The sequence below is a fragment of the Dermacentor andersoni genome, chromosome 4 (assembly GCF_023375885.2).
Source record: "Dermacentor andersoni chromosome 4, qqDerAnde1_hic_scaffold, whole genome shotgun sequence".
NCBI lineage: Eukaryota > Metazoa > Arthropoda > Arachnida > Ixodida > Ixodidae > Dermacentor > Dermacentor andersoni.
The window spans coordinates 95,162,822-95,181,102 of record NC_092817.1 but is presented as its reverse complement, the minus strand read 5'-3'; the positions used below and the strand labels follow the sequence as shown (position 1 = coordinate 95,181,102).

The following is an 18,281-nucleotide window of genomic DNA, read 5'->3' as shown; positions in this document are numbered from 1 at the left end:
TTCTTCCTGTGCAGCTGTGCAGGGCTTTCTTGCGAGGTGCAAACATAGAAATCAGTGAAGAAATTGAAAGATTCTTGTTGCTTCTAATCTGATGCATCGTGGTGCCATCTCCCTACACTTTCAGGACGTTTTAAAGGAGCATAACTCCCTGGTGGCTCACTGGGGGGTCACAACGCACCAGCCGCATATCGCAAGTGACCCGCCAGTGGGTCATGACACACAGGAATCAAGACTTTGAAAAGTGCTGCTGCAGTGAATGTGTTAAGCCACATTGAAATTAAACTCAGCAGAAAATGATTTCATATATATTTTATGAGTAAGCAGAATGCCGTTGATTTATATCTGTATTTGTTTCATGTTAAAATGTTTGTTGTCTTAATAACAGATTTCACATGGTCTGTGATCAATGATGTGAAATGGACTCTGCCTCTGCTCCTCATGTAATGACTCAGTTTGCAACATTTTCAAATGTAATACAAGCATTCTCCTGAAAAATGCATTCTCAGTCATTCATGGCATTCTCTCACTGTCCTGTAACTGTTTACCTTTTGTGAAGGCTTGTTGCAGTGTGCGCCCTTGTACTTATTGAAGCCATGCTTCATAGCATGGAGGATAAAACAATTGATATAGGTGCATGAGATAACTACTCTGCATGCAAGTTGTGTGTGCTCACTGGCCATTGTGAAAGTTCTCATGTGTTCCACGTGATAAGGATCATGCTTTGTTGAGGTATTATAGAAGGAAATGCTTTGTTTAATGCTATTTTTCTTGGAATCTTGAGCGCCACATTTTATTTTAAGCTTCCAGTGCTTGACACCTTATGCAAAACGTTATGGTGATCATAACAAAGGGCGCACTCCCTTTGTTGGCACTTAAAAGCTAATTGCTTCAACTTAAACAATGGTTGTTTGAGAATATGGCCTAAGGATCATGCATTTGCACTGATCATTGGTTGAGAGCATGAAGTGTGTGCATCAAGGGCTGTGAAAACCAACAGACACATTAATGAAACCTTCAGCCCTTACCACCCCTAGCAAAAGTTCTAATAGAAAAACTAATAGCCTATGAGGTTATTGACACCAATACAGTCTATTAGGGCTATTAGTTCGTTAGCCTAATAGATCTATTGGTGTATTAGCCTAATAGGCCTATTAGTGTGTTAGTCTAATACGTCTATTGGTGTTAAAAAAAACATTTCAATGCACCAGATACAGAATGAAAAACAGCCGTAATTGCTAAAATTGCTAGAAGCATTTATTAGCACAGCATGTATTTTTACAGATTGCTCTTTCAAGATCTTCGTCATGCCAGCAATCTTGATTGCCAGAGCTTTTAGTCCACTTCAACCAGAACACGTCCTTTTGAAGAAGTGGTTAAAAAACCTGGGCAGCAAAATATGCATGTACAGGAACATTTAAAAGCAGGGCTGCTAGTCCTACCATTAAATGGTTTTGGCAATATTTGCTGCTAAATTGGAATAATGTGGCTCCGAAATTACTAAACCTGTTTTAGCACAAAGTGCGATATGCTAGCTTGAAATGTTTATCATATTGAAAAATCATGTGACCTGACACGACAGAACAATTAGGAAGCACACGAAAGCAACATAAGATGTTCTGTGTGTTACATCGAAACTGTAGGTAATAAAGTGCAACTCTAGGCAGAAATCTTTTACAGCATTGTCAGAAACAGGCATGTCATTGCTGCAGCGCGCACAACAATCAGCCTGATGATACTGTACTGAAGTATGTCCACCGTTTGGATAAAAAAAAAGAAATAAGCTTTTATGTGCTCTATGGAAGCCTAAACAAGTAGAATAATTACCTCCAAATGGTAGAATCAACACAGGGAATACATTGCACATCAATGCATGCTGATAGGTCCACAAAGCCATGGGGCACAGGAGAAAAAAGTTGCCTTGCGTTTTGAAGTCACACAGCATCCATAGGTGGAACTATCCAGATATACTACAGCATGAATAAGATTGTGCAGGCGCCAACACCACAGGTCCCTTAAAAACTCATCGTTCATTCACTAACAAACACGCACGCCTCGCTTTGACATGGCACCTACCAATACACACTTGCTATGTGCAACTATGGCTGAATACGGTCTCAGTTTTATGTTTTCCCACCCGCTGTGTTCCCTTCGCTGCAGTACTGCTCTTTGATGTGAATAAATATTACGGCCTTCTATATGTGGTATGAAGTTAGCAGTATAGATTACAAGTTTAACATTGCTTAATGCGCACCTCAACAGAAAATACGGTACTAACGAAACTTCAGTGGCAAACAAATAAGTTACTGCGATTGCACCATCGTTCATAAATTCACTGGGCTCCGCGAATCTGCCTTGCAGATTGCGGCTGTCTTTTTTTTTTTCGCTGGAAAGCACTCGCTGTGCTCTAAACACTAGCTGTTTCCTCAGCAACTCATCACAATGAGGCTAAACAGAGGCTAATACAAACGTGCTGACGCAGTGTGCTGCACATTTGTACAGCAGAGTGCTTAATGATTCAGCAATTAAGTAGAGACACCTCTCCATGCAAGCAAACAGTCCCCTATATAGTCTTAATTTTTCATAAACTTTCACCCTTGCATTAAACAAGAGTAGCAGAATCCACCAATGCATGCTGTATAACTGACCAGCAACAGTCTGTGTAGGACTATTTGGACCTATTAGTCTAACAGAGAAACTACCAGACATGCAAAACTGTTTGTATAAGACCAATAGGTCTAATAAACAGGGTCTGTTGGTTATGTAGGTAAATCAGTACAACTAATAGAAATTCCTATTGGTCTAATACACAACTTATACAACTAATACGAAACTGTATTAGACTAATACAAACTTCTATTGGAACTTTTTCTAGGGACACAATGTTTTGCTACCTTGATTAAAGCAATAGCTTTCTTGAGCTACTTCCCCTGGTTTTTGTTTTGCAGATGTTGATCTAACATGTTAAAGGGTAACAAGAGTAGGGAGGAGGAAAGTAAATAGTAGAGTGGAAGTTCAGGTGTGGGGGAGAGTACAGGGTAAAGGGAGTGCATGAGTAGATGAGGAGGAGAGTGGGAAGCGCATGATTGGTTAGTGCAGATGATTTCACGCACATAGAAAGAAGCAGAGCACCAGGCCACATCCTTTCCGCACAAAAAAAATTCAGTAGGATAACAGAAAGCTATCACTGACTTTGCAAATTATTTTTGACAGTTGCTGCTGGAATTTCTTCCACATAAATTTTACTGCTATTCTAAGGGTCCATAATTGTATGTCTGTTAGCATTGTTAAATGCTGGAACAGGGTGCTCTTCCTGCTCTAAGTAAGGAAACCTCCGTGAGCTTCAGGTTTACCTGTTGAGGAAGAGATTACGAGTTTGTAGATTGAAAACTTTTTGCTTATTTTGAATATTTTCTGGAGCTCGGCTTGCAAGAATTTAATTTTGTGTTAGTCTGTTTTACAGGCATTCAGTGCACCTTTCAGTGCTTCAGCTGTAGGGCATACAAATTATTTTTTTCTGTCTTAGTAATTGTTTCTGGGATTCACTGCTTGTGAAGATAAACTTCATAATATGCTCATGCACTTTAAAAACGTGTGTGCCATGAAAATTGAAAAGACTAAATGCCTTTGCTTTTGTCTTTGATATTTACAGGTCCCTTCATTCGACCACACCCAGCTGTGTGGAGGATAGTCTTTGGTAAGCCACCTTGATTTTAGCCACCATTCTCATTTTCTGTGAGAGCCACCAAATGTTTGAAGGATGGCCTGACAAGATCAATTGCACTTCAACACTGTTAGCTGTCCTTTTTTCTTTGAGTCGGGTGGGTCATGTGATGCATAGAACTAATAACCAATTATCTGTTAGAGTAGTAGAAAAAAACTGGTGTGAAGGGAAGTGAAGTCGTAGGCAGCAGATGATTAAATGGAGTAATAATATTTGCCAATCTTTACCATGGATGGAGTTGGCTGGCCCAGGAGAGGGGTAAATGGAGACTTGCTAGGATGAGCCTCCGCCCTGTTGTAAAACTAATAAAGTCAACGACGATGGCAAAGGTGAAGACTTCATATTTTACGCTTGATCCAGTGTCTATCCTAGCTAAATCACCAGATGTAGCTAGACAGTCACAGCACAGTCAGCAGCAATTTACTTTCCTTTTGTTTATTTCCTTTAACGTAAACAACGAATTACTACTACTACTACTACTACTACTACTACTACTACTAATACTAATACTAATACTACAACAACAACAACAACAACAACATGAAAAAGAAGGGAAAGAAGACAGACTGAGTGTCATTAGAAGTGGTGGAGGTAATAATATATAATAGTTGCCATTGCAGAAAAAAGGGAAAGAAAAAATATTAAGATGGTAGGTCCATTGTGCTGTTCAGTGCATCAAGCAAGGGCACAGATGCCAGTAGATGGCCACACTGAAAAGAACAGTGAAGTTGTAAGGCTACTCCTAACTTATACTTTTAATTTCTAAGGAAGAACATTCCTGAAATGGCACCTTACTGCTTCCAGTGTATGCCTTACATGGTGCCACATCATGCTACATTTTTCCTCTGATCTACCTTCTCCTTGTTGGATTTTGTGCTCTGTTGTAGTAAACATCAGTGACTGTTTGGTGGGCCTGCGTAGCCTTGTAAATTGATTCTGTCTTGCAAGGCTAGGCTGCTTTGTGATTAATATGCTGTGTACAAGCCCAGCAGGGTCACAGCGACCTTTCTTGCTTGTAATCTTTCACAGGCCTGAGTGTGCTCTACCTTATGGGCCTCCTGTTCCTGCTTTTCCAAAACTACACTACAATCAAGAATGTCATGTACTGGTTCTACCCAAAGCTGCAGAATTTCTCCATAGACTTGGAAAAGGTGAGACAGCACTGCCTATAATAAGCCTTTGCAATTTTGATGTTCAAACGTGTCAATGTCTGGTTCTCACTTTGTCAGGGAAAGTTGCATTGTGGTTGCCCAGTGTTGATTGTTGTAGTCAAGCTCATGCAATGCTGAAACATCAATGGTTTTATTTGTTGTAGAGCAGCAACCTGCCTGCAGTTCAAGTGTATTTCTTCCAACCTATTGTTTTGGTTATTGCAAACTGGCTTGTATGTTTCATTTTTTTGAGCGAAACCATCGCAGTACAAGTGATCCCAAAGGGGTATTAACAGAAGGTAATGGGACCTAAAAATGATTTTAATAGAAGCAAACAAGCATGGCCATCTTGTAATAAACATTTAAGTACAGCAACAGTGCGAACAAGAAGGGCATACATACATTGTTTAAAGCCGATCTGCAAAGAAAAAAAAAACACGGAAAGACAGAAGGAAAATAAGAAATGCTAGAAAGAAGACTAAACAAAAGAGGAAGCAAGAAATGTACAAGGGGCCATTGAAGCAGAACCACAATGTCAATGCCAGTGGTGGAAGCAGTTGCCTTGCTTGGCATTGGGCTATACATGAGGTTACTATAACTAATCATAGTGACAAGTCAAACCAACAAGCCATAGAAACATGTTGCAAACTTCAAGCAAAACAGAAGCAAATGTTCTGTTCCAGCAGAACCCTATAATTTATTTATTTTTTTACTACATCTTGGCTCGCTGGGGCCCACATATTGTATGCACAGGAGGCTGGCTGACAGTTCATTGTTTGAATGCGGTTAGCATTCTTTGGGAACTTTGTTCAGTTTACCATATGTAGGTTTGTCTGTATCTAACTTCTTTTATGCAAACTTGAGTCACTGGGTATGATGTGCCGCTCTTCAGTGAACCTCTCTCACACCAACTTGGTCACTAGGTATGTGCTGCTTTTAAATGGGAATGGGGGGGGGAGAGGAAGATCCTTTCACATTTCTGTGATGCTGGGTAGAATCGAATCCATGTCATATATGTATATATATTGAGACAGTCTTGTCTGAATATATATTCAAGCACGCACCATGTGCAGACTTTGTGGTTCCATTGCTAGATGGCACAGCGTGCCCAGTGGAAAGCTCGAAAGAGGAGGCCGGCTGAGTACACACCTCATACATCAATACAGTGTGTCACTACATTGCTTAAATGCTAATTGCATAAAATCGAAAGTCATCCTGAAATGGCTTCTTGTGCAATTTCTAATGTCACCCATTTTCTGCGTTGTGCAAATGTGCCTAGGAGTATGGTGTGAACTGCTCAGACATCACGCTGGAGAAGTTGTGGGCCCATATGGATGTGTTTGCCTTTGGACACTTCTTTGGCTGGGCCATGAAGGCCATACTGGTGCGGCACTATGGCATATGCTGGACAATAAGCGTGACTTGGGAGATCACAGAGGTGAGAGCTATTGGCTGTTTTTCGTGCTGTCTTGCCTACATATTCTTGCTTGTGATTGACACTTGTGATTGACACAGCGCAAGTCTCTTGATTAAAGTCCTTCAGCACCAAGTGTTCAAAAAATAGGAATGCACATTACGGTCGAACCTCATAATGATGAAGTCATACTGTACACAAAAATACCTTTGTTGTATCCGATATTTGTTTATAAACATGCACATAGATATCGATGGAAAAGATCATTGTGATCAGATCTATGCAACAGAAATGTAACTGGGGTGCCTCCGATGGGCCAGCAAAGGGTCTGTGGATTTTGATGACCCACTGACATCTTGCCATGCCAATATGGAGAAGGAGAAGAACACTAAATTGAATACACAAGCGCTGTATCGCTGCAAATACGCGACCATGTAATCGCTGTTATCGTGCGGGATCGGCATTTGGCTTGCCAACTGCAGTCCAACCAAGCCATGCTTCTGGCCAAAATGTTGTACGTTGCTGAGATACGTTTCAAACAAGGAGGGGACTGCATGTGGATCCGTACTCTGCTGCTAATACTGCTAGTTTAGCCTGCACATCTAATCTTGCGTTATTTCGTTACAATAACAGAATACCCCACTGAAAGGAAACACGAGCAAACAGAGTTTATATATACTTCATTATATAAGATAGCATAAGAAGCCAGCAAATGGAGACACCAAGTACAGCACAGGGGAAATTACTTTTACTTACGAATTCAATTAAAGAAATTATAAATTAATGGAAATATAAGTGGATAGAAAAACAACTTGCCACAGGTGGGGAACAATCCCACATCTTCGCATTACGCATGTGATGCTCAAGGATGTTTAACATCCGCCACCAAGGTTTGTGAGTGGGGCGCTGGCTAACACTCCCAGGTTTAGTTCTAGTAGTAATACATAAATACCCCAGAAAGTGGATGGAAGAATGGCGCTGCGGTCGCTCAATTGGTTGAGCATCGCACACATAATGCGAAGATGTGGGATTGTTCCCCACCTGCTGCAAGTTTTCTTTATCCACTTATATTTCCATTAATTCATCGCTTCTTTAATTCAATTAGTAAGTAAAAGTAATTTCCCCTGTGCTGTACTTGGTGTCTGTTTGCTGGCTTCCTATGCTATGATTAATAAATATTGCGCCCCTCGGTTAACCCCCTTTCTTTCTCGTTCATTATATAAGATAGTCGTTCGTACACTATACATGACTCTTCCAGTTAAACTGTTTACTCACTTATGCTGAAATTTTTCTAACATATTGCGGAGGGTTTAGTTTAATACAATTTTTGGGCATTGCTTCCCCCCCCCCCGCCCTCCCTGTTTTGGCCACAATAAACCTGAACCATGTTTCACAGTAGCCATCATAGATGGCGCCATTGTTTTGTTGCAGTAGAATTGGCATCTTATGACAGGTGTCACTACGGACAATATGCACTTAGAGTTCATTGTGGACAAAACAGTCAAGTAATGCCCGGAAATATCATATTAAATTAAATCCATTGCGAAATGCTACCAATGCAAAATTTTAGCATCAATAAGCCGTGTGGCATGCCTATTCATGGAATTCCCGGTATGTTAGCACACTACTATGGGCCACAGTGATCCGACGAAAAAAAGACAACACGCCTAACACGCTGACGGTGCGTGAGCAAGCAGTTGGCAGTTGCAAGGTCAAAGGCCAGCGGCCCTGTTAAAATATGATTTGTGGACACCAGGCATCAACGTCGGTCTTGTTTTACCTCACCCACAGTACAAAACATCAGTCAGTAATAGCAGCGACTCCCTGCGTGTCTGTGATCCATGCTGTCCCACCGACTTGCTCATTCACTTTTCTTCATTTATGTTAGTGTTGCCTAGCTGCTGGCATTGTCATTGCTTTATAGGGGGCAATTAAGTGTTTTAAATTATTAATGTTTCTTTTGGCTACCAGTGGAATGTCCATATCAATAGCATTTTAATCAATAAAAATTGTAATGATGCAAAGCCTTGCAAGGTCATTACAAATAGGCCTTATGATGTAAACATTTTGATTTTAAGAGCAGCATGTTAAACATGTCTAGAAAGTTGTGGCACATGCTTATTGTTTTTGAGCCGTTATCATGAAGCAATTGTGGAACTTCAAGGACACTACTATTATATAGTGCTCATGACAGTGGTTGAATGCTGCCAGCAGGCACTAGCAGTATGAACATTTGGGTAGCTCAGATTTTCAGTAGTACAGCTTAACAGAAGTGCACTGTGCATGTGTATGGAAAATAATTGAGGCCTTCCCAAACCGTTAAGTGTATCGGAGAATACAAAGGAAGAGTACTGCAGTCTTTTTTCTTATGTGATGGCTTGATCAGTTTGACCCCCTACTTCAGAGGGTGGCATCTGGTTTGGAGCACAAAAATTTCCATTTGCAGAAATTCTGGTGCATGCTAAAGAACCCCGGACATCTGGGAACATTGTACTGTGGGGTCTTGTAGAACCAACGTGTAGCGTTTGGGCACAAAACTTCGGGAACATTTTCAACATTGATTGCATTAATGCTGATTACCTGTTGCCTTTCTTTTCATGGTCTCGTAATAAGGATGAGGGTGACAAACCATTCCTTTTGTTTCTGGCCAACAGATGGCTTTCGCACACCTGCTGCCCAACTTCAAGGAGTGCTGGTGGGATGCCATTGTGCTGGATGTGCTTTTGTGCAATGGTTTGGGCATCTGGTTTGGTATGCGCATCTGTGAGACGCTTGAAATGCGCACCTACAAATGGGAAAGTATTAAGTGAGTCAATAAACGTGGTGCTTTTGTGCTTTTTGCTCTGCAGCTTGTATAAGCATGTGACGTCGTCGTAAAAGGCTTGTGCTGCAACTCTGCTGTGTTGAGGAATTGTGTAATGTATAAAATGACCAAACCATAGAGCATTTAATTACTGATGTTTAGAATGATGCACTTATTAAAGTAAAATTAGCTAGAAGCTTTGATTTTACATGTAAGCTGAATTGTATAAGTAAAAAAAACTAGTACACTAGTATTCACTTTTACATTAGCATGTATATGGGACCATCTTCTGCAAGTGACCTATATTCATACTGGCTAACCTGTGAACTTAAAAATTCATATAAATTTCGTGCACAGGACCTGGGGAAAGAAGAATGCATATTTTTTCAGACTTTGCCCTGAGCATGGACGTTTTGTGGAATGCATCTGTACTTAATTAACTATGGTCTGCCTTTAGATACAGCAGACAAGCAGCAGTAAAGTTGAAGTTGTTGAAACTGACAAGTAACATGTTGTTTTGTTTTTCAATAACTTTGCTGTTGCCTATTTCGCGTGCTTTAGCAATTATTCAGGATAAGTTTGCTCAAAGCATCTATACCCATGAGCAAAAGTATACAGACCTAGGATTGTGCGAAAAAGCTCATTTAGACCTCTGTCTGGGAATGCAACTTGAAATGAAAGACTGCAGTCCGAACTCAGCATTATGAATTCTCTAGTGCACTCGTCAGTTTCCATTTATGCGTGTTAACTGCGAAGAAATTTTGTTTTTTCGGCAACCCTGTGGTGCATATACTTTTGCTCATGGGTGTACCTCTCTGGTATATTGTGCATTGCGTTACCACAAGAGGGTGGCCCAAATACCATCTCAATTTCTTTCCTGGAATGTGTTTTTTTGCAATCATGTGCTGGCCCACCTTGCAACACCTTTAAAACTTTTTCGATAATGGAATTGTTTTAAGGCGAAAGCCTTTCTAGGCTCATGGTGAAGTTTGTGTCGGCAGACCTGACCACCGGAGTGTCAAACGAAGCGTCATCAAGCCATATGAAGATAGATTAAACAATGAAAAATGATTGATAGTGACAGTTAGTGAATGATAACGTTATTAATAGAGATTGGTAGACGTTAATAATGACTAGTAATGACTACTAATGACTTGTAATGACTACCAATGACTCTGAAATGACCAATATGTCTAACGTTGGCTTGTAATGACCACAATTGATTAGAAATTACTAGCAATGTCTCGTAATGCAGGGTCCTTGAAACCCTTGAAAATTCTTGAATTTGAAAAGATCGTTTTCAAGGCCATGAAAGTCCTGGAATATTCGGAGATCCTTGAAAATCCTTTAATTTCCTAAATTTTTATTTTTAATAAACTTCAATTGATTGTATTCGAGAAAATTTCAACCCTCCTGAATTTCCGCTGCGATTTTGTAAAAAAAAAAAAATAAACGGGAATTCTCAGGCATTTTGAATTGTCTGGTAAAACTCGGGGAAAACTCGGGGAATTTGTGCTTCAATCGGAAAATTGGCTGTCATTTTATTGAAAGGGAACGAAAGTCGCGATCTACTGCTGGCTCGAGTAAAAGAGAGGACTCGTTACGAATGGTCTTTGATGCCGTGTCGTTGGCTGGAGAAGTTGCTTGTGTACAGTGAACAATTGATTTTCTGGACGCCTGATTTTTGTGAAATGCCCGATAGCACGGACGGCTTTGAGGCTCCACCACGCGTCCCATAGAGTCGATGTATAAGAACGTCTGTAATTTCAGACGCAAGAACCCTTCGCTGTCCGATTTTCCCGAGTTCTTGCCGCGACTGCAGGTCCCAAATGGCATTAATCAAAGCCATCACCGCCGTTTTGATTTTCTCACCGCCTCGAATTAACCAGCGCTCTCGCACGCCGATCCGCTGGCAGCAGTAGCTACCACCGCGGCAACACTGGGCTTCGCTGCTTCGACGTTCGCTATTAAGGTTCTTGCCGTTCGGCGCAAGTTGTCGGTGCCGTTGAAAGAATTCGCTGCTCTGAGTAATCGCACCAACTCCGCATCTGTAATCCTCGCGTATGGCTTCGAAGCTTAGAAAGCGTGGCGCGTTGCATAATGCTGGTTCCCGAAAGGCAGCTGCGCCTCAGCACAGCGATGTTACGCGGTGAAGCGTACGTGAAGTATTGCGGTGAAGCTTAACAAGCGTGGGAAGGGGCAGTTGTCACGGAACACAGTACGTATTCCATAATTATACACGCATGTATAATTATGGCCCTGCATGTGGTCCTTGAAAAACCACACACAGGACCTTGAAAGTCCTTAAAAACCCTTGAATTTTTGTCATATACACCAGCATGAACCCTGTAATGAGTATTAGTGACTATTAATGACTATGAAATGACCAACATGTCTAACGATGGCTTGTAATGACCACAATTGATTATGAATGACTAAAAATGCTTAGTAGTGAGCAGTAATAACTAAAAGAAAAAAGAGAAAGAGGCGAATGATAAGAGGAGGAAGAGTAGGCTTTCGCCGTTCAGCTCTTAAGAGAGATCTTAAGAGACTGTGTAATTTTTTCATAATACTTGACGTAACATTTGTAAAATCGTACAATGAGACGAATTCGCGAAAAATTCGGAAGAGTTGGCAGGTATGCATATTGGAATACTGGACAACCACTGGCCATGCAGCTGCCACTCGATACGCTCGGTCCATCACTCTATCATTTTCCTTTTTGCTCCTGCATCTTTTTGTCATTGTTGTTTATGAAATGAGGTTACTGGAGAGATCAAATACACCTTGATGCTCAGTGTTACTTTTGTTTTCTAATTGCAGGAACATTCAAACTACAACGGGAAAGATTAGGAGAGCGCTGCTGCAGTTTACACCTGCCAGGTTTGTTTCTAGCAACACTACACATTAAATGTGTATTGCTGTTGTTTTTATGCATGAAAGTGTGCACTCACACAATCAAATGATAGTAGAAAGAATGTAATCCAGGAGTACAGATTTTTGGGCTAGTTGGTTCGTTGCATTAATTGAAGTCATAGCGCTGGATTGACATGGACAAGAAAGACAATGGAGCCTGCACCTACTATCAACTGAATTTTATTTCAGAATAGCATGGTACTTATACCGGTCAAATGAGTGGAAATCATCGCATGCGCAACCCAACATTTTCCAGATAGGCAGTTTCCTTTCTGCTTAGAGTAATCGACTGAGCGCTGACGCAGTTAGCACCTTCTTTTGCAGTCAAGCTTGCTTCTACAATTTCCCTCGTATCTTTACCTTTATTTCTAAACACGACTACACAATCCTTAAACAGTGGTTTACAACTGCAATCATCACAATGCATGGAGACATGTCCATCTTGATAACGGTTCAATTTTTGCTTGTGTTCCCTTAGCTTGTCATTGAGGCATCTGCCTGTCTGCCTATGTACACTTTGCCGCATGAGAAAGGGAAGCGATATACAACACCTTGCGCGCATTGCACAAACGGCGGCCGATGGCTCTTCGCGCATCTTTGGCGCATCTTTCTCATCGGATCAGTGGCCTTACATATGCTTGATAGCTTTTGTGAAGCTGAAAATACAATGTTCACTTCCACTTTTCGGGCCACCTACTTTAAGCCATGTGACATCCCATGCGTGTACAGTACAACCACCTTCTACATCCTTTCGTGGCTGTGCTCGTGCTTACCACCTGGTTCACCTAGTTTTTTCACCGTATTTTCTGTTACTGATAAAAGTATGTGGATAGGGTAGCCTGCTTCCAGTAGCCACTCTTTCTGTCTTGAAAAACTCTCAGGCATCTGGTTGGGGCATAATTTGCTGAGCGCGTTCACAAACCATAAGTTTGCAATTGCTCGCTTCACAAGCTTTGAATGTGATGAGGCATGTGGAAGCAGCACCTTTGTTTCCCTTGGGTGATATTCCCAGCAGCAATGATTGGCAGTCAAATTTAGTTTGATATCTAAAAACATTATTGTCAGGTAGCTCATGCGTAATAACGAGATCGCCAATTCCATTTGTGGAGTTAGAGAAGGAAGGCGCACCTAATACATTAGGCTATGCTGTATTATCAAGATACCTTTCTTCCACAGGGTGCTCCATCTGAAAGAATACATTTCTAGCAGTCAAATCATGCTGACGGTTCTCGAAATGCTTCCGAAGTCTGCACATAGCATGTCCAAGTGCTTCATTGCTTTTCTAAGCCATTGAAGTGGCCTTCTAAGCACATCTTAGGACACTGCCGCTTCGTCACAGTCCACAGTAAGGGCTGCGATGAAGTGGGGAGGAGTCATTTTTAGTCTTTGGATTGTGTTTACGAACCACTGACCACTTACTGCTTTCACATGGCTTGCCCACTGTAAGAGCTCCACATAATATGGTTTGCAATCGCTTTCATAAACCTGCTCTGAAAGTCCATTTTACTGCTCCGAAATTGCATGTGCCAGCAGCGTCACTTGTAGTGTAGTACACTGCATTGAGCACTGCCCCACGTTCCTAAATAACTGTGCAGCTGGACACATGTGCGGTGGATGGACCCTACGTGCACCTACATGCGGTTCCTGGCTGTCACGGAGCTAGTCATTTTTTGGCAGGTGCGCCTTCCATTTTCATTGCATGCTGCCTATGTTTCTTTATCTTTCTTTATCTGCGCAAGTGTTAATGATATTTAGTCATGCTTAAGTGACTAATGGTGATGATGTAATTCTTGGCTACAGGTAACGGAATTGAATACATTCTTCTTGAAACACATTTTCGAGGTGCCCCCAGACCACCCGCTGAGTGTGGCAAGGTTAATGCTCATCGGTATCATTGTGGCGCCAACACTGAGGTCTGTGTCATTCTTTTCCCTTGCACAAATTATCTTATTTACACAAGTTTACAGGCGTCATGCCATGCTCTAAAATCTGGACCATTTATTGAACTGAATTTCTGATGGGTATGGAGAGAGAATTTGTTGCTCAGGGAGGGTTGCAATGAGCTTGTTGTTTTTATCAAACGTATAGGTTTTAGGCAGTGTGGTTTGAATGGAAATAAATTGTTACTTGTGGTACTTAATTTTTATACTCATTTCAGTGGTCACTGTTGATCTCCAAATCCAGAATGCACATTGTTGCTCTATTAGCTTACTACTGGTCTCACTTAGCTTTATTCTGCACAAGTGGGATTGGTGCCATAAATGGAGGGCATCAGTGTCTGTGAATTTTCGGGCATTTGGCATAAATATTGTTGCACCGTTAAAGAAGTTCACTGACAAAAACTTGCAAAACAACTCTTGTGGTTATCTATTACCTGCAGCTGCATATGAAATGTTTGATGCTGCCAGACCTGCTGTTGTTTTACTTGAAGGATTACCGAAATGTACAGATATAGCTGAACTGGAGGGACCCCAGTGTGAACATCATTATTGATGCTGGGACAGTTGTCCCCAAGTGATACACCTGTGTGTTGCCACTGGCCGGCCACACAAGCTTTGAATTCGGAATAATTATTGCATGTAATGCACTATGTGGTGTGTATGGGTGTTAGATGGCATCAGTACGTACAGGGAGCTGAAAGTGCAAAAACAGATGAATATTTTGCAGCTGTCCAAAAGCTTACTCAAGACCTGCATCTCTTTATATTTTGACAAGAGAGAAATTTGGCATAGTGCAAAGAGTGAGGGTGCATGTGGTAACCTGAATGATGGCAACTTCGTTCGTGGCTGGGATATTAGCAACGTTGCCACATGAATTGTGTCTGAAAAATTGAGCAAGAAATCCACAGCATCAAGAACTTTATCTGCCATTATGTATTAGTTGTAAGGGGCATTAAGCAGGTGCAGTAAATCAAGTTCCAGAAGTCTATTTGCAGTCATTTCACATCAGTGTAAAAATGTTAATATCTGTGGCTTCATCATTATTGGTGCACTGCATGATTTTCATGTCATTATGTGCAACTGGTGCTGCATCAGAGCAATTCAAATATATTTCTCTGTTAAAAATTGCCGGCTGCATTTGAGGATACAGATCAAAATTTTTGTGAAGCTTTTGTGTTTTTGCTTGCAGGCAGTACTACAGCTACGTTACAGACACAAGATGCCGACGAGTGGGCACACAATGCTGGGTATTTGGGTGAGTGACTGGTGTACATGCAGCGATATTGTCAAGTATCGTCACTAGTGTGCATACCATTAGTGTATTTTGGCGATATTTCAGCAAAAATTTGGGCCACCTACTTCGGTAGGACTTGTAATGTGTAAAACAGATTGCCAATGGAGTTACTTATAACAACTTGCAGTGTTCAAACAGGTTTCCTTGCTCTGCCAACTGTCTGGACCTGCCATTTTGAGAGTAGTGCAAGAATATATTGTCATGTGATTCTCTTTCTTTCCCCTGCAAAATTTGCTCGTGCACATAAACAAAGAACTAACAAACCAGGTGGTGGAAATGTTGCCATTAAAACCATTAAATGTGTTCTTCTGTCAGTGAGGAAGCTGCTGGGGCTGCTCAGAGTGCATGAAACTTGTTGCTACTTGCATAGTCGATGATATTGCCTCATAGTTGAACAGCAGAGGTTCTGCACCTGCTTGCCCATTGGAAATCACACCTAGAATAATTACATAGAAGCCAAGGAAAGCAAAACATGCTCTTCAGAAAGGCTGGAATTTATGGAAGGCAGGGTGGGTGGTGCATTATGGGGATAGCTGAAAAAACTGGTGTGTACCCTTGCCCTGCAGTGGCTGATAGGGATGATGACAAACATTTTTATGTGTGTGTTAGTAATGGTACAAGCTTGCTTTTGCATGGTTTGTGTTCCTAGTGCGCAGCATAGATAGCTAAATAGACGGCTAAGCAGATAGTGTCCATTATAAGTCTCGTTACAATTCTGACGAAGCTGGCAAAGGAGACAGCTTTGAAAACACAGCATCAAAGTCAAGAACGATGCAGGCTATGTTGCTGTCCAGACAAGTTGGCAGTTGAAGAGAATGTTTGGAAGCTCATTGTCAAGGTCACCTGCACTGAAGAATACATCAAGCTTTGTTATGCGCTTAATGTACACTATGTTGTGTTTTTCATGGGTTCATGCACACAAAGTTAAACGTGTGCTTCTCTTAGCATTCTCTTGTCAGCATGAGGTGGCATCAAGTCACAGATGTACCGTCCAAATGCATTGGCTTAAAGCAGTCTTTCTAGCAGTCTTATTCTTCAATGCTAGCCAAAATTGGAACGCACCCATGATCTTCTTGTTGGCACAGCTGCGGGAGTACAGTCGACTTTCGACCATGGTGGGACCGCCGAAATTCATAGAATTATCTGGCACGGTGAATTAAACAAGAAGAGGTAAAAAAAAAATGTCAAAGCAGACTGCTTTGTATTGCTCGATTCCAACATGCCCAATAATAAAATGCACGCCCGTTTCTTATGTGTCCAAAGTAGAAAACTAATGCAGAGATAAGATTAAAGCTCCTAAGCAAAGTATAACTCTAACATGCCCGACTTTTTAGCAAGAAAAATGGGCAAGGGTCTAATATGTGTTGTAGCATGGCGGCCGGTTTCTTAAAGTCAGCTTTGCCGCAATACATTCCTGTTACGCGGTAAAGTATACAATAGTCCAGATGGCAGTTTTGGTTGTGTATCCGTTTGCACCGCTCAGGCAATTTCTGGCCAGATTTCCACGGGAAAAAAAAGTGCATGTTAGAATTGGGTAAATAACGTAATTAGACATTGTGAGCTACGTTTATTGCTTGAAAGTCTTCTGAAGGCAGGCCAGAAATAGGTGTTTCTGACGTGAAATTTTTTACGTGTGTTTAACTCATTCACTGCTTCTTGGGTTCTGCCAAAATGGATGCTGCTATTAAAGGGGTCACTATTGGGGTCGCCATAAGGGCCAGGCGTGTGCATGCTGACTGAACAAGTTAGAATTATCTGGCAAAAGTAAATTTTATGATTGAAATAATGAAAATTTGGGCCCATGCATGGGTGCTGGCCAGGACCTACGTTCAGGACCGAAATAACCGGAGTCAAATTAGCAGAAGTATACTGTACCTGATCTTCCCCATTGCAGTGTACTTTTTGCTTTATACAGAAATGTGTTCTATTTAGTTGTGCAATATGGCTGTATCTGGCAGCTCAAAGATCATTGTATGTGGCACCCATGAAGCACTGCACTTTGTTAAAGTAATGCATGCACTCTGAAAAATGTTTACACCATTTAGGGCTTATCTTTCTCCAAACAGTAAACAGCATTGATCTTACTACACTTGCTTTTTTGCTGCTCTGCGTTTGCTACTTTCATGTCAAAAATGTCATGTTGATATGTGTGTGCCATTCTTGACCCTAAAGTACCAGGAGTAAAAAGTACCTGGAGTGCAGTGTTAGTGAAAGGTAGCACACACAAGATAGATCACAATTATTGTTTGGGGACAAGATAACCCCTAAAAAGGTTTAAAATTTTTCTTCAATGTAGGTTTGTAGAAGCCCATGTATCAGGCAAGTACTATTGAGGGGGCTGTAGTCATGGCTTTGGCCATATGAAATTGTTTAGTTGGAACGCCTTCATGCACATCCAGGTAAAGTGGCTGTAGTATTATATTTCATGCCTATTAATATGTTGCCATTGTGACTGTATTCAGTGCATCCGATGTTCACTTGTGCAGCTTGTTACCTGTTGTGCCATACCTGACATCATGATGCTAGATAGTTGAGCTTACTTCTAAGTTTCTGTACACATTTATTCTGCTGCATCTTATTTAGTGCATTTCAGAATTGCAAATGCATATTACACCTTGCAATTAAGAGATGCACAATGGTGCTGCTGATCTTTCTGGTAATCTGGCAATCTTTTCAGTGCCATCATGCTAACAGAGGCCATAATCTGCATAAAGTTTGGACTGGAGCTCTTTGCTCAAACACAGATAGTGAACATCCTGCTCTGGGTTTTTCTGCAGGTGAGTTAATTGGTTGGTTCTACACTTGGAACACTTCATGTATATAGAATATTGCTGCGCATGCATTTTGAAACATGAATTTGTCGAGGAGAAAATGTGCCATTAGTATTTTAGCTGAGTTTAAATTTAATAAGATGCAAATCACTCTTATGCCAGCGCGTGGAAAGAAAAGTGGTATAATCACTCTATCCATGACTTGCCCTGCAGCCATTGGCGTGGTTTCTCTGACTGGGATCTTTTCCTTGACCCAGCCTTGTACAATGCT

At 41.3% G+C, this 18,281-nt stretch overlaps 1 protein-coding gene across 3 annotated transcripts in view; it reads left to right on the top strand.

Moving 5' to 3' along the window:
• Positions 1-18,281, top strand: part of Pss (phosphatidylserine synthase 1 homolog l(3)77CDf) — a 31,488-nt gene that overhangs the window by 5,149 nt on the left and 8,058 nt on the right. For all 3 annotated transcript variants that reach the window (XM_050183509.3, XM_050183507.2, XM_055074057.1), the window contains 9 exons: positions 3,650-3,694; positions 4,751-4,872; positions 6,152-6,310; positions 8,941-9,092; positions 11,913-11,972; positions 13,601-13,682; positions 13,806-13,918; positions 15,135-15,200; positions 17,917-18,016. In XM_050183509.3, the coding sequence (XP_050039466.1) occupies positions 3,650-3,694; positions 4,751-4,872; positions 6,152-6,310; positions 8,941-9,092; positions 11,913-11,972; positions 13,601-13,682; positions 13,806-13,918; positions 15,135-15,200; positions 17,917-18,016 (899 nt within the window). The remainder of the gene's footprint in view (positions 1-3,649; positions 3,695-4,750; positions 4,873-6,151; positions 6,311-8,940; positions 9,093-11,912; positions 11,973-13,600; positions 13,683-13,805; positions 13,919-15,134; positions 15,201-17,916; positions 18,017-18,281) is intronic.